At 34.3% G+C, this 16,852-nt stretch overlaps 1 protein-coding gene across 5 annotated transcripts in view; it reads right to left on the reverse strand.

Annotated features, from left to right (window-relative positions):
* Window positions 1-16,852, reverse strand: part of DOCK7 (dedicator of cytokinesis 7) — a 203,869-nt gene that overhangs the window by 22,966 nt on the left and 164,051 nt on the right. For 3 of the 5 annotated variants that reach the window (XM_044749192.2, XM_044749191.2, XM_070486408.1), the window contains 6 exons: window positions 9,982-10,140; window positions 9,235-9,335; window positions 8,116-8,308; window positions 6,565-6,708; window positions 4,205-4,336; window positions 2,644-2,658 (listed from right to left, as the gene is read on the reverse strand). In XM_044749192.2, the coding sequence (XP_044605127.1) occupies window positions 2,644-2,658; window positions 4,205-4,336; window positions 6,565-6,708; window positions 8,116-8,308; window positions 9,235-9,335; window positions 9,982-10,140 (744 nt within the window). The remainder of the gene's footprint in view (window positions 1-2,643; window positions 2,659-4,204; window positions 4,337-6,564; window positions 6,709-8,115; window positions 8,309-9,234; window positions 9,336-9,981; window positions 10,141-16,852) is intronic. The other 2 variants (XM_044749193.2, XM_070486407.1) reach the window with 1 other exon arrangement.

Here is a 16,852-nt window from a genome sequence, read left to right on the forward strand (position 1 = left end):
CAGGTGCTCAGTCATGGGTCTATACCCATTTCCAAGGAGTCACGACTACCAGAAAGTATCTCCTCTTAGAGATAGGATTCTTTTCCCTTACTGTGTTTTCTTTAACTTTCTTCATATCTAACTTGACCTTCCTGAGGTAAAGACTCATGGATGTTTTATACCTACAATGGTCTAACTAATTATCTAATGAATTAATCTACTTCTGAATACAAATTGATCATTATTTGATAAATAGATAAATGTATGTTTTTAAAAATGAAATATACACACACAAACTATGAGAAGGTTATAAAAATTTCCATACAGAAATTTGACATTTCTTTTTTCTAAAAATAATTGAAAATGCAATCATAAGAAAGAAACGATTAAGATGCAATTTATTTCCTATTATTTCAAGAAAAATACGTGGGCTTGGGAAAAGAGAAAGCAAAGGTGAACACTGAGCAGCCATTCAGGGACTGAGACTGGCAGAGCTGACAGCACCACCATGATTCACGAGGGGTCATGATATGTTTTTTTGCATGGTAAATATGTGACCAAACTGCTAAGTATCAAGTTTTAGAGTTATCTTTTACACACACACAAACCCAAACACACATCCCTAAAAAGCTTTGCCAACTCAAATAATTCATACCAAATCAAGCAGCACAATGAAAAATGAAACACCCTGCTAACATATAAGCCCAGAAGGCTTTTCCTATAAGTCAAGAAGTGAGTTACCAATGCAAAGAGTCTTTCTACAATGAATAAATTATCCTTACTGGATTTCAGTCCAGTGAGAGTTCTCTGAGAACGCTAGGAAATTAGCTAGCAAATACTGCTTTTAGAAAAAACGAAATTACTGAAGTTTTCCCAGAGAAAAACTTTCTTTTCCCAAAAAGAAAAATATTCACAAGGTAGGAACTTACCACAATAGACAATAGTAAAAGTAGGGAGTAGGGTCAGCAACCAGGGCAGAGAGAAGAGAAAACAGAAAGCATTTAATTAGGGAAATTTCAAAACAAATAAGCAGCAAATGGTAGCAAACACATTTTTAAAATGCAAGCATCCATTCAAGTTTTACAAGGGAAAAGCAAAAAAAACAAACGTGCAACAATTTTAGAAACTACACAGCTAAAGGTCCAGTGAAAGGCAGTGACAAGAATATAAACAAGAAAATAAAGTCTGTGTGACTTTTACCATGCAATAAACATGATGACAGAATGCTATTAATGTCATAACCAGTGAAAATTATACCTTTCAGGGGTCGATTTAGCATCAAGCAGACTAGTGATAAACTGCTCAGAGGTTTCAATCTATCTTCTTGTTCGCCTCCTTTTCAGCTAATTCCATTTCATGTTTGGAAATTCATGAGGACCCTTATCCCTCATAGATAACCTTGGCAAGTCCCTTTACATGTGCCTTAGCTGAGCCCCCGAGAGGAGGGATTCCACCGCAGGTATCGAGAAGAGCACACACATTCACTCTGCAGGATTAAGGCAGATGTAAGAGGACTGGCTTCATCTGAAGAAAAGCAAAAGGTGGGAACTAATCCAGAAATGGAAGAAAGCACACCAGTAACATTTATTGCTCAGGTTTCTTATTTGGGTCTGAAAACAAGGACTGCAATGGAAAACCAAACAGAGAAAGTCTAAGCTGTTTAATCAACATAAATCTGACTAAAAAGTGAGAGGCAAAGCAGACAATTTACAAATACACCTAGCTTTAGGTAAACCTGATTTATTAATACTTTGCTTTACCTCACCAAAATAGATTAGGGCAGATTTTATAGAATTCTTTACTTTACAGAAAGATTTAAAAGAATGGCAATCAATTCTTCCTGGCATTTTTCAGGTAAGAGCTGATTTAGATGTGACAATCATGAGCCGAACTACTCCAGAAGAGGAGGCATGTGTAGTCTTCACTAAACACTGACTATCAAACACTCTCAGATATGAGGTCAAAGCAAATTTCAACTTCTCTCAATCTCTTTACCCCTCCCTCCAACAAAATTTCAATGAAACAAGCGGATTTCTTTCCTCAGCAGTGCTTACACTCAAGCTGAAGTGACTCAAGATCATGCTAACATGTGATTTCATCAACTCTGAGATGCAGGGTTCTTTCCCTACATTTTAATATCTCAGCAGTCGGCATTCATCTTTCAACTGATGGGATGTTGTGGTTTAATACACAGGGGTTTTTTCCCTTTCTTAAAGGCATAAAATAATGGTGTCTTACAATTGATGGCGTCCATCAGATGAAATATAGTATTTTCTATTTACACCTCTGAGCAATAACACATAAATCGACCTCTGTAAAATGAGGTGAAACAATATGGTTAAAAAAGAAATCTGTGCGTAAATGTTGATGAAAGAAAATGCTTCAAAAGAAAAAAACAAACTAAAGTGATGACAAAGTGGCTCATTTACCAAAGAATCTCATTAGTGTAACATATGGATTTCCATGCACTGCCTACAACCTCTTAATAATAAATTTCTTCAAATAACTTACAGTATTTTAACAAAATTTCTTTGGTTAATGAATTCAGTTGATAGCAGACAGCAACAGAATGCCCACAGCTAGCAGATGTGGGCAAAGCATTGGCATAAGAAATCTGATTAAATCAATCTATTAGTGTCTTTAACTAACTAAAACATTACCTACCTCCCAGCCAGTACTCTGTATAATAAAAAGTAAAAAAGGGCAAGTCATAAAAAAAAAACTGTTTAAAAAGAACAAAAAAAGGCCAAAGGAAGTTCAGTAGTGTAAGGCAGTGTATACCACAAATTCTTCTCCACGAATAGAAGACACCAGGATGTCTTAAAGACTATATTCTTTTACTTAAGACCTGTGATCATTTCATAAATTGCTTGTTCAAAACATAGCAGTTAAAATTTCACCTTTTAAAAACTTTAATAAGTGAAAGTACAGATTTTGGGGAGAGAGAGTCAGCTGCCTGTTCCATCTGCGTGTCTAAATTAGATCTCCAGCTAAAGTGAGCTGCACTTCACCAAACTATCCAGGGTAAACTGGAACAGAAAGTGCAATTTGGCTCAAATGCCTTTGATATAAACGGTTGAAATTTTCTTGGAAACTACTAGCCTCTAAATGTTCCAGACCTGACATGTATATTTTACAATTTACAGCTCTGGAAAATGAGATGAGGTTCCTTCGACAGTATATGTACAACTGATTATAAAAAACCCCACTCATTAAGATCATCGATCCTAATAAATCTTTTACAACTTCAATATTTTAGTAGACAACAATAAAATTATGGCTTAACAGTATAGCAGCCCTCTTGTAAGAATGTTGAAGTTTTTCAGATTCTATCAATTCATCTAGAACAGCTTAGTAAATGGCAAGAAAGAAGAGGTCCAGCCAACAGACAATAAAGTAGGAACAGTACTGAAGACAAAAGTGGACAACCAATACACCACCTCCTTCTCAGAGGATAGCGAGAGCAGATAACAGCACGGGCAGCCCCGAGAGAAGTGGAGAGGAGGAGGCTCCACAGGATATTTCAGAGTATTTCAATGGAGCCAAGGATTTAGTTTCAGGGAAATCAACTGTTGGTAGTTTACTTCATTTTTAAACCAAGTTTATTTTGATGTTAATTTTGGTGATAATATGTGGATTCCATGACTACGAACAAGCACTGAAATTATACTATCATAATTGAATAAATATAAGACAACCATTTTATTCATTATTGTCACTAAATGTTAATTTCATATTAGAAATATATCAAAGGATGGTTGAATGAAAACATCTATGAAAAACAACCGAAGTTTAGTTGAAATCATTAAAAATATTAGGAGTCTACTAAACTTTCAGATCATTTAATAAAAATTAACTTAAAAAAACTTTTTTGGCAGCAAAGGAATAGAAATCAATTTAAAAATCAGATTCATAACTGTAACCCACATTTTGAAACAGAAAATAACCCACAATTTAAAAAAATCTAGCAAATAGTAATAATTCAAAAAAAGTAAAAAAAAAGAAAAGCTATGTGGAAAGTTTATTATGATCATAATCTACTTTAGGTAAATTCATTGTTACTGAATCTTGCTTTGGCCATGAACTACCATTTTGACACTATTCATTTGTCACCTGATTAAAATGGTCATTTCACAGGATCTAGTTTGACATCAATACAAAGCAAGAATAATGCTTTTAGACAGTTTTCTCTGTGTATACTGAAGCTAGAAATTGCAATCCTTACCTGATGAACAATTTTGCTGAATGCTTCTTGAAGTTTACCATGAATCGTGGATAGTTTCTTTGCATCCCGATTAGCTTCATGAATAGGAATAAGTACTTTGTAAACCTCGTTAACTGCTTCATACATGCCAGCCTATAAGAATAATGTTATAAGATACTGCTTTCTTTTACATCAATAAGAAAGTAAATATTTACAATTTATGAATTCACAATATTCTTACTAAGACAATATCAATGAAGCTTTTCCAATAGGACATAAAAACAAACACTACTAATTTTTAACTTTATTAAGGCTTAATAAAAGAATTTTGCACAATATATTGTCTTCTCTAGATGGATGGATGGATGGATACGTATGTATGTATGTATGTGTGTGCACTTAACATGATTTCCAGTGCCAATTTAATATTTTGGAAAAGTAAATAACTTTAGTTTCGCAGGAGCACACAGGTTATCTGGTATATGGGTATCTGTGACTAATAATTGGATTTCTTTTATTTCTCTGCTCAGAATTAGTTTCTGCAACAATTTATTTGCATATATAAGTACACATAGATACACACATTTACTTTAGTGAAGTAATACTGTGTAGATAGAAGTAGAATGTGCAATTCAAATTGTATAGAAATACAAATATGCATATTTGTACTGCTGCTCCATTCTTTTGTCCTTAATAATGGATTGGTGGCTGCAGTCAGGAAGGAGAGCCAGCTAATGAGTTTCCATTGCCTCACAAATTAGCAAACATATTTTCCCAAGGAAACAAACATACGGTTGTTTTATTTTCTAGTCAGTTCACAGGAGTACATATAAACAATCATGTAGCTATAATAGTGAAATACATTTAGTGTAACTAAAATGTCCCAGTAATTATTTTAATTAAGATTAAAGAGATTAATTGAAAAAGAATGAAATTCATAATTATGCTATTACAAAAGAACTTCTGTAATACAGGCCATTGTACCCCAATCTAAATATGATACTGTGAATTAAATATATACACAAACACACAGAGTGCATATTTATTAAAATATTCCCCATTAAGAGCAGAAACCCTTTTTCCTCTGCTGGTTCAGATCAATGAAATTGAAATTCAAGGAGCAGGGATCCAGAGGAGGAATCAGGACAGCCAAGGTTCTCAAAGACAAGAAATTTTAAAGTGGACCAACACTTATTCTTAGAGTCTCAGAATCATTATATTTAAATGAGCTGGTTCTAAGTGCCAATAATGATGAAGAGGATGACAATGGCAAACACACTAATACTTACTTGGAGCCAGCCATTACATATATTAATCCTGACAACATTCCTACTATTGTTAGATGCATTTAATGGATAAGAAAAAGGAGGCACTGACAGATTGAGTGATTTGTGCCTGAAGTGATTTAACTACTAAGGTAGCAGAGCCAGGATTTGAATTCCGGCTTTATGCCTTCTAAATCTATGCCCTTAACCAATATATTGCAGGGGAAGATTAAGGCCAGTAGAAGAAAGGACCGCTTTCAACAACAGTGTGATGTGAAAGGAGGGCAGCAGGGTGTGTTACCTCAAGCTTTCTTCTTACCCCAACATGAACGGCACTGTCTCCTAAACCTTTGGTGCTAGGACACTAAACACTCCCCAGAAAAGTTACGGAAAGCAGGTGAGCCTATCACCATGGATCAAGAAAGTAAGCAGGGAATCGTCTAGCTATCTTTCCCTTCTCCAATAAACATCCCATCACGGATCCACATGACTGCTCAAATCTTCACACACATATGGGGAGGGACAGGACGGGAGTTACAGCATGGGAGGGTAGGTCAGGCAAGGGATCTAGGATGTAGTTCATAAAGCTCCTGATAAGGAAGCTCCAGGCCACGAACACCTACCCAACAGGGCTCACTATGCAACCAATGGGATGAATGGTCAGGACGTTCCTGAGGGCCAGGGCAATGCTCAACACACTCAAAAGAAGATTCTCCTTTCATCCAACAGACAAGCTGTCTATCTAGAGCCATGTTAATCTATCCAAACAGGAACTTAAATCATTCAGAGGCTTTTTCTTTTGTTCTGTTTTTTAACTTTAAGGTTTCAGAAAATGTTATTGGTAAAAGTTTTGTATACCAAAAATAATCTGCTGTAGATTGTTAGTTCATAAACAAGCAAATGAAAAACAATGGAGAAAGTGATAGATTATTAAGATAAAAAAGACTAAGCAATAATGATTCTAGAAAGAAAATCTGCTCCTAGATAGTTCCTAAGGTACTTCGGGAAAACTATCGTAAAGGAAAAGAAGAGGGACAGACAGAGAGAACACATACACACGCCACTAATAGTCCAGAGGATTGTAACTGTGAAAAGAGAATGAACATTTTCATCTACCATAGAGAAAGAGGCAGCCGCTTGTTCCAGTAATCCCACAAGTCCTGACTCAGTAAAGTACTTTCCAGAGCAGATACCTTCTTCATCTGGAGATACCACATCATCTGAGACTGCAGATTCTTCTAAAACATTAGATGAAATATTCTAGGGGGAAAAAATTGAAAAGGTTTGTGAAGTGGAATTAATTTCTTATCATGAAAGATGTAGTTGAAGATGACATAGAACTATCGGCTTAGGTTAAAAAAAGGGAGGAGTAGTCAATGCAAAGATAAAAGACAAATCTCCAAAAACTTTCTGTATTTTGGAGATGACAACAAAAAGGTAACACTACTGTTAAATACTTTTTCCATTAATAAAAAGTTGTGAGAAAAAAACTAAGAAAAATCATGGGCTAAGGAAAATAGGCATATGTCATAGGACATCTAAGGAGACTTAATCTTTATTTTTAATTTAATTGATCTTATCAAAACTCCCTATGAGAAAAATTAAGGTACAAAAATGGTCTCTTGGCTTGCCTAATATGTGAGTTAATGAAAAAACTCAGGTATAATAAAAGCCCTCTTACCCAATGAGATTGGGATCAGCCATCATTTCTAAAAAAGAAATGATAGACACATACCTTAAATATTTTATTTTAACCCAAACATTTACAGTAGATATACACTCATTTGTCAATTTTTTGAAGTAGGTCTAAGGCGTTTTCTTTGTGTATGGGTCTCCAGATCAGAGTTCGTGTAATTCCCTGACTGAATACTCATAATGCACCTTCATTTAAGAATCCCAGTTTTGGTTTCTTTAAAGCCCACGTAAAAACTTGAACTTAAAAGACTATCAAATTATCCCTGATTCTAGGAGCTTTAGCCCCAATCTTTTGTATTTGTCTGATCCAAAATTAATTCAACAGCAATCATTTGGGAGCCTTTTATCAAGTCTGCAAAACATTTGACTTGGTTTTCAGAGAAACAATAACTCACTTTCTTTTTACATTCAGATTTCATCAGAGGATATAATATCTAATTAAATTTTGTAATTTCCAAAACCTGGCATTAACAGGTTTTGAAGAAAAGCAAAGCATAACTGACCTTTGGTAAGTAAAGAATTCAACCAGCAGCTCAGAAGTGTGTAACCCTCCTGGAGAGTAAACTATCATCTCTGAGTCACAACATTAGCTTATTTTATACAGGAAATACAGAATGTTGGATTATTTGGTGTGTTAAGTAAAAGCCGAGTAAGAGTTTCTACTGAATTCTGATTCTCAGTATTTTGCGTGTATTTCATAGATTCCATAAAGTCCATAGCAGTATAGGCAAAGAGAATAAATATACATAGCACTGATAATTCAGAGGTAAGAAAATGTGGAAAGACAGTTAGCAAGAAGTACTCTTTAAAAACGTATCAATGCCAGTGACAGCGAAATGTCAATTTATCTCGTGAGGCTTCGCCTGCAGTCTATGCTTTCCTTGCAAGATAAAAGAACCTAAACACCAGTCAGAAAAGTTAAAACCAGAAAAGCACATACCTTGATTTAATGTAAATCTGGCAGATTCCTACCTGAAATGTTACACATCCTACAGGAAGATATTTCCGGTCCTCTAGCATGCTCAAATATTCAGCAACAAGTGCTGCTGAGTGGACCAGGCACTGCGCAGCCTCAGCATGATTGCTGCGTTCTGAATGTTTGCCAGCCATGTTCTGCAACCAGGTCAACCGCAGATCTGGAGAGGTCTGGTAGCCCTTGGCAATTCTAATTAGAACAGAAATTCTTCTCAATTAGCATTTGCTTCCCAAGCTGGAAGGGAGTTTAGACTGCTTGTTCAGTATTTACCTAGAAAGGTTTGTGTTATTGAACACAACCTATTAAGACAAGTTTTTGAGTGTAATGACAACATCTTTGAGTATATTTAGAGAAATAACTGTAGACTCATGGAATGGACAATATCAGTTTTTTGTAGGGGGGATTAAAAAAAGACACGCCATATTAAAATCTAGCCACTAAGAAAATAATCAGTAAGAGAAAAACTATGGGAATTTATGTGTTCAATATGGGATTATACACAAGTTTTATGTTCAAGGAAAAAAAGATTATAAAAGATAGTTTGATAGCATCATCTTTATTTTAAAGAAAATATTTATTTTGTTTGTGCCTTTAAAAAACTCCAAACTGTGAAAAGAGAGGGCAAAGAAAAAGTCTCAAGTTTTACTTACATCTTTCAAGATACAATAGGAATCACACATTTCTCAAAATGTGCCCCTAGAAATATTATCCTGTAGGCATTACTATATTTAAAATTAGAAAAATTAATGTTATAGGAAAACATTAATATACTGTATTTTCTTCCAAAGGACTGATTTTTACGATTAAAATATGAGTTTTGGGCCTTCCTAGGAAGTCTAGGGCCCAGGACACCATGTTAAATATGCGTTATGATTGTTTTTTAAAATCCCCTTTGTTTCTGATAATCAATATACTGAACAATGATGCATAGTTCTTAAAAGAAGAAGTGACACAAGGGATCTGAAAAAGCAGCCTGGAAAAAGTATATTTTGACTTTTCAACATACCATTAGAAAATGACAATTTTTGTATGTTTATTTTTTATCCAATGTTTTCTGTGTGTCTTATTAATTTAAGCCCACTATACAAGGTATAAGTGAATCAAACAAATGCTACCTGTACATTAGATCAATCAACATTTCAGGATCCTCCTGGTGTTCCTTCATTTTAACAGTATCAGAAAGGATCATATGGAGATTGAAAACCAAATCTTGGACCTGCAGGAGAGAATCATATGAAAAACATTCTTCAATTGTCATTCATTCACAATCACTAAATTAGACGGGAAGATATATTTCAGATATCTGATGATATTGATATAGTTCTGAGGAGTGGTGGTATGCTGGGATATGGTGGTTGGACGAAGGGTAGGAAAGTATATACAAATTTCTCAGCAGACTGTTTTTTTCAGTTCCCTCACCTGGAAACAAGTAGAACTGTAAGTAGAAATAATATATAGGAACATAGAGGATACAAGGAAAAAACACAAAAGGAAATTCTCTCCTATGTTTCCCATTTTTCCAAAAAGGATTTGTAGAAACTTTAGTTTTTAAGGCAAATTCTTGTTTCATTAATAAGTGGGAATAACGTTTCATCATAAAGCTTTTTTCTGTCTACTGCCTAAATCTACTGTTCTATTTTTTACAAATTCACAGAACTAAACACCAAAGATGTTAAACATTACAAGAAGGAAGGGTTGCTTATTGAAACAAAAAGAGTCAGCCCTAGCTACAGCATATGATATGCAGATTGAAAGAAAAATACAGGTTTCTCCAGTAAAACCAAAGTTTGATTTAATAGTTTGGAAAGTCCCTATTCATAATCTGATTTCAGTCAATGATCTAGAAAAGTAGTATTTCTGACCTGATCAGGAAACGTCGTTTCCCTCAATTCCAGATCTTCTTCAGCATATGTCAATATAGTCTTCAGAGAACGTCTTAAGAATTCTTCATTAAAATTCTGAGATGTGCCCACCAACGAAGACAGTGACATTGTTACCTGCATTTTAACCCTGGCGAAGTTCTGTACCAGAGAAATTGTCACGTCAGCATTTAATATAAGAAAGCTAAAAGAAAAGAGTCTACCTTTTTTACTTCCTAAATGAAACAGATAATTAGTGAAAACATACCATTATAAGCAAAATATTTTTTAAAAAGTAATGAAATATGCATATTGAATTCTCATTTTAAAAAGGACATAAAACTTAGAATTTTGCTGTGAATAAAACATTACAACACAAGGCAAAAACAAAAAGCCAGGGGCTGGCCTAGTGGCATAGCGGTTAAGTTCATGCACTCTGCTCTGGTGGCCCAGGGTTCCCCAGTTCAGATCCTGGGCACAGACCTACACAACACTCATCAAGCTATGCTGTGGTGGTGGCCCACATACAAAATAGAGGAAGACTGGCACAGATGTTAGCTCAGGGCCAATTTTTCTCACCAAAATAAACAAACAAACAAACAAATAAATAAATGTGAATCTTAAAAAAAGCCATGTAGAGCTATGTGTTAAATTAGAAGATGTGCCCAGGACTTTCTGTTTCTCTGTTATGAGGTATGTTATTAATAACAAGACTATCTTTTCAGATAAGCCTACAGAGCCTGCCCAACATCACAAAATTCTTAAGTGGTAGATGTAGTCTTTACACTCTAGCCATTTCACCAAGTCTACAACTATGATAAAAGCAATTTAATACACATCTTGCATAAAGTGACCTGAGGTAGAATCTCTGGAGTAATGTCCGTAAGAGTTAACATTTTTCCTTTTTCAGTGTAAATTCACTTCTGGTCTACCACCCCACTATGAAATTTCTCTTACGAGGTTATCAGTGATAACCTAGTGATTGCCAAATCCAAGATACTTTTTTGTCAGTATTCTACTATACATCTCTGTATATTTAAACATAGTGATTACTTTTTCACTTATTTTTTATTTTTTGGTGAGGAAGATTGGTCCTGAGCTAACATCTGTACCAATCTTCCTCATTTTGCATGTGGGGTGCCACCACAGCACGGCTTGATGAGTGGTGTGTAGGTCCACACCCAGGATCCAAACCCGCAAACCCCGGGCTGCTGTAGCAGAGCCGCCAACTTAACCAGAGCTCCACCAGGGCAGCCCCATCTAATTTTCCTTGAAAATTTCCTGCTGCATCTTCAGTAGTACAACTTTATCCTGACTTTCCTATTCTTTAACCATCCCTCTCCTATCTCCTTTACTCCTCAGCTGCCCTTCTTAAATACCAGTGTTTCCAAAGATTCTGTCAAGAACCCTTTTCATTTGTCATACTTCACACAGCCTCATCCATTTCTCTGCCTTCAACTAGTACAGATACATGCCTACATTCAGCTCCTACTTCTCTCTAGAGCTCTAGGATATTATATTTTATTAGATGGCTCCATCTGGATGTCTCAGTGAGTAACCTCAATTTTAACATTTCTAAAATACCTTCTTTTCCTATTGATTAAATAAATGGTACTACTGTTCTTGTAGTCACTCAGGCAAAAAATCTAGGAGTCATCCTATAGTCATTCTCCCTTGTTGTTATTCACACCATAAATCCAATCCACACTATCCCCTAATCTGTTCCAACCTGTTCTTTCTCCACTCCCAATGCCATGGCTTTAATTCCCACCTTTACCACTTCTTACTGGGATTACTGTAAGAACTTTTCAATACATCTTTCTGCCTCTTCTCTTATCCCACAAGTCTATCTTCCTCATAGCATCAGGGAAATTTTCATAAAATGCAAATATGAACAGCTCACTCCTCTCCTTAAAATACTCCAATGGCTGCCTGTAGCTTTGAGAAGAAAAGTGAATTATCTGACTCAGTAAATGTATCAAACTACAGGGTGGGGACTGAGAGTACAGTGATAAACAGAGCAAGTATCTGCCCTGTGATAGCTTAGTCCAGGCCTTTTCAATTACAACTTTCTCTCTTACTCTCTCTCCCAGCCAAAACCATCAAGAAGTCCTAAAAAGTATCTTTCTCTGTTTGCCTGTTTCTGACTCTCGTCTGGATGCCTTGCTAATTATGTATGTGTGATTTTCTTGACTTACAAAGCTCTATCCACCTACTTATCCATCTGACTGGGCAATTCTTCATCCTTAGTTCAAGCACCTCCTCTTTCTGAAAACCCACCCCTGCGCTTACACAGTGCCCTGTCCTTACCTCTCATTATATTAAGAATGATAAATACTTATTCAGTATTTGCTCAGTGCCAGTTACTGTTATAAGTGTTTTACTTAATATTAATTTATATAATCCTCACAAAACCACCTGAAGTGGGCACTTATTACTATATTAGATGAACATTACCTATTCATCTCCTTCCCCATCAGATGCTAAGGTACTTGAAAATAAGGACTATCCTTTTATCTATGTTTGCCCAATGCCTACTTCAGTACCTAGAACATAGTTCAATACTTTGTTCTAGTATCTGTTGAATAAAGTATACAAATCACTGCCAGTTTTAAATTACCTATTCTTTATTAGAAGTACTACCTGACACTAAGATGATGAATTACCTATTTCATAAAGCTTTCCTAAAATAAAAAAAATGTATCAAGAAAACTCCATGTGTGATCAAATTTTAGAGACTTTATCTCAAAAATAAACAAGATCAATAAAACAACTGGATTCCTCTGCTCTGAATTAAGAAAGAGGACTTGGCTTCCAGTAGAAATAGCATAGTGTGAGATAGTAATTTCCCACTTCTCCCGGATTTCATACAAAAATAAAAGATGAATAGGAAAAAATCCATAAACTCCATTTTCAGCAAAACGAGGAGATGGATGTAATCCATATATTAGAAAAATGCAAAAGAGTTGACAAGTTAAGATAGGGAGCAGTTTTGATAGAAGGCAAGGAGTAGAAAGGAAACAGTGAGAAATCTTAGCACACAGATTTCAGAAATAACGGGAAAAAACATCTCTTTTAAATAAGAGACTCACTTTGAAGTGATAAAACTATTTGTCTTGAAAACAAAACGAGCTAATAATCTGGGAGGACTGGATAGAAATGGACTGACCAGAAGCTTCAGGAAGTTAGGCAAGCTATGTGTATAACAGCAAAATCCCATGAGAAACACATTCTGAATGTGTTCTGAAGGAACTTCCTACAAATACCTGGGCCAAGATGATCCAACTCATTCTATGCTGAGTAATAAAAATGTAAAGATCAGTGAAACTCACAAGATAAAGAACATGGAATAGAAAAATATTGCCATGAAACAGATGAAAATGCTAATGAAATATTTTGCCTTAAATTATAAAAAGAATGTATGAAGCCATTAACTTTAGGAAGGAAAACAAGGCAGAAATAAAAGAACTCAAAGAAAGATAGCAAGAATTGGAAAGTGACAACATAAAATAGGAGCTTACATGTGAGCTGACACTACTTGAAAAAGAAACAGAAAAAAATGAAGATGAAATTGGTAAAAGTAAGAGATCTCATGGAGAGCAAATAAGGGATACCTGGGACAGAAATGAGAAAAGCAACTAAAATGGGAATTTGAAAAATGTTAAAAAGGAAAAGAGGACATGATAAAAAGTGAAGCAAAACAGATCCAACATATGTATAATTGGTACTCACAGAAAAAACCCCAGACCCTGGTGCAAAACAAATATTTAATTTTATGCTCAAAAAACTTTCTGAAATAAATGAATTGCAAGTAGACAGCATGTGCCTGAGGGAATTAAAAATAAGTCAATACTAAGACACATTCTCGAAAAGACATTGAATTTTAAATAGAAAGAAAGAATCCCTTGAGCAGTTGGGAGGAAAAAAGTTCTATTATAAGGAAGAAAATATCCAGCTATCTTCAGATATTTCTAAAATAACATTTAATGCCAGAGGAAAATGGTACTCAGATCTTTCTTTTCTATTAAGTGCTCTTTATTTCGTAAGTTTTGCTGATCTTTCTCACTCTTTTTATTATTCAAAGTTAACCATCCTTGCTGTCTTACGAGTACACACAACTTTGAAAAATCAAGAACTTGGGAAACATTACGCCCAAGAACTTTCTTGAATAAACAACTACAAGACAATATTTAGCCAAATAAGAAATGATTAAAGAAAAAAAGAAAAAATGGTGGTGAGCACTATTTCTTTTTACAACTAAGACTGATATGTTAAAACTAAGAAAAAACTGGAGAGGTATATTCAACAACACAAATGTAAACAGTAATATAAATACTTTATTGAAATACTGAAATAGGAAGAAGAATGAGAAAGGGATTGTAGTGAAAGAAGAAATACAACAATTTTACCTCTGTTCATAAAAGAGAGCTAACAGATACTGTCCCAATCAGTGTTTCTCAACATTTTTTTCATAATTGCACCCCTTAAGGAACCTTTTAAAATATTTTTTTCTAATCACTTCCCTCCATGAAATTTTAAGACCACAGATATACTATACATCTATTTATGTACTGTATGTATATCTGAATTTATATATAAAAAGACTATAAAGCTTACTCTTTTTATCCAATGCAAGGTTATAAATAACCAAATAAAACTTCTAAGTTAAAAATTTGAAGGCTATTTACATTTAACTTAATTTTAGAACTGGATTTACTGAGAAGCTTTTAATGTAATATTTTTCCTTAAACTGTGACATATCAAATTGTGTACGTAAATTAGTAATTAATGTAAATACAAAACAACAGTAGCAATGTAAACAAATTTTTTAAATCATTCAAAATTGCTACTTGTCCAGCAAAAGTAAACTACTGAAAAAATTAACTTCTTTTTTTTCCTTTTTCTTTTTATTTGTTTTTTAAATTAACTTCTTAAAAATTATAGGTTAAATCAATGAACTTAACTTTTAACTTTTGCTTGATAAAAGAAAATAAATTTTAACTTAACCAGCTGCTAGACATTCATTCAGATATTGTTGACATTTTTTCTTTTCAGCACTTGACAGAATATTGGGTTGAAATTATAAATTAAGAAAAAAAAATTTCAAAGCCCAAGTCACACACAAAAGCATCAAACATTAACAACATCCACCAGGCAGCCAATGGAAGCCAAGAGGCGCGTGTAAATGACCTGAGTCCCCATCCCAGCCCTCTATTCTCCACAGGGACATACAAATGACCTGAGTTCCCATCACAGCCATCTATTCTCCACAGTTCTGTAGCATCAATTTTGCATACATTTTGTTCTTTGTTTATATTCCATGAATTTAATGCCCATGCTGCACATGTAATACCAAATAAAACCCGATGAGAGAAATAAATACAAAAGAATGAGATGCTGACAGTTAGAGTTGAACTTTGGAGGGTTACAAACTAATGTGATAGCTAAGATTTTTTTCATCTCCCAAGAACCAATTTTCACTCACTTGGTGGCAATATTGCCCCCATTGAGAATACATGATCTAAAGAAATAAGAGGACTGAAAGCATTATGTAATTATAAAATTAGAGCAATATGAACTTTTCTAAATACGATAAACACTATATCCAAAAAATAAGGTGAACTGACCACATAGTACAAGATGAAAACAATCAACAAAATTTTTTAAAAAGGACAAAAGGGGGGAGGCATAGCAAAATAATACAACAGAATTTCAGACATATCTGATATAACAAGTATGAAAAGGTTTAATTCAACTTAGAGATTGATTATAAAGCAAACTCAACTCTCTTCTGTCTATGAGAGGCACACCTAAAGCAAAGTGATTCAAGAAAGGGGAAATAAAAGGACAGGCAAAGGTAACTGAGGCAAGTCCAAGTTAGAAAGAAAGCAGAGGTACCTAACACCACACAAGGTGGAATCCAGGCCAAAACAAGAAAAGTTTTAAATGGAACCAATTCAGGTCTTTTTCAGTCATGAGAGAATAACTCATAAGAAGATATAACAGTTATGAATATCAATATACCAAATAGTTATGAGTATCAATTCATCAAAAAGAGCTAAAGGAAAAACAGACAACGTATAGGCTTTAAATCACCTCCTGCAGTCCACCAAGTGGACCAAAAATAAACAGGAATCCAAAAAAACCAGAATAATGTAATCAATAACATATATTTGTTTGTTTAACTCAATACTCTGAAAATAAAGAATACACCTTCTTTTTAAATGTGTGTGGAACATTCACAAAAATGTATGTTTGGACACAAAAACACACACATCCACAGAACAAAAAAGGAGACACAGTATATACACTGTATGATCACACTGCAATAAACCTAAAAATTAACATCAAAGCCCTAAAAAGGACTATCAACTCTTCGGATTAAAAAGAAAATATAAACTGAAATTACAAAATATCTACAAAACAAGAATATTAAAAATACAACATATCAGGACCAATGAGATACCAAAAGCAGTGCTCAAAGGAAAGTTCTAGGCTTTAAATACTTAAATGAGTAAAAATAAATGAATTACACATTTGACCCCAAAAGTTAGGAAAAACACATGTGAATATTATTATCAAATAAATAAATGAAAACATGGAATTCTTCAAAGACTGACATATAATCACAAAATATCAACCCAAGATATTTAAACTCTTAATTTCACTTAATTTTACTTTCATTTTACTTAATGGTAATAATTAAAATTTACAATAGCTCAATGTTTATTTATATTCTAACTCTGTACTACTAAATGTTATTTTTAGTACAGCAAGCAGAAAGATTTGGATTTTTATAAAATATCCATAGAACGAGAAACACCAAGACAGTTTAAGATTAGACTCAAAACATACAAGAAAATTCCATGCTTGC

The sequence above is a fragment of the Equus asinus genome, chromosome 16 (genome assembly GCF_041296235.1).
Source record: "Equus asinus isolate D_3611 breed Donkey chromosome 16, EquAss-T2T_v2, whole genome shotgun sequence".
NCBI classification, from domain to species: domain Eukaryota; kingdom Metazoa; phylum Chordata; class Mammalia; order Perissodactyla; family Equidae; genus Equus; species Equus asinus.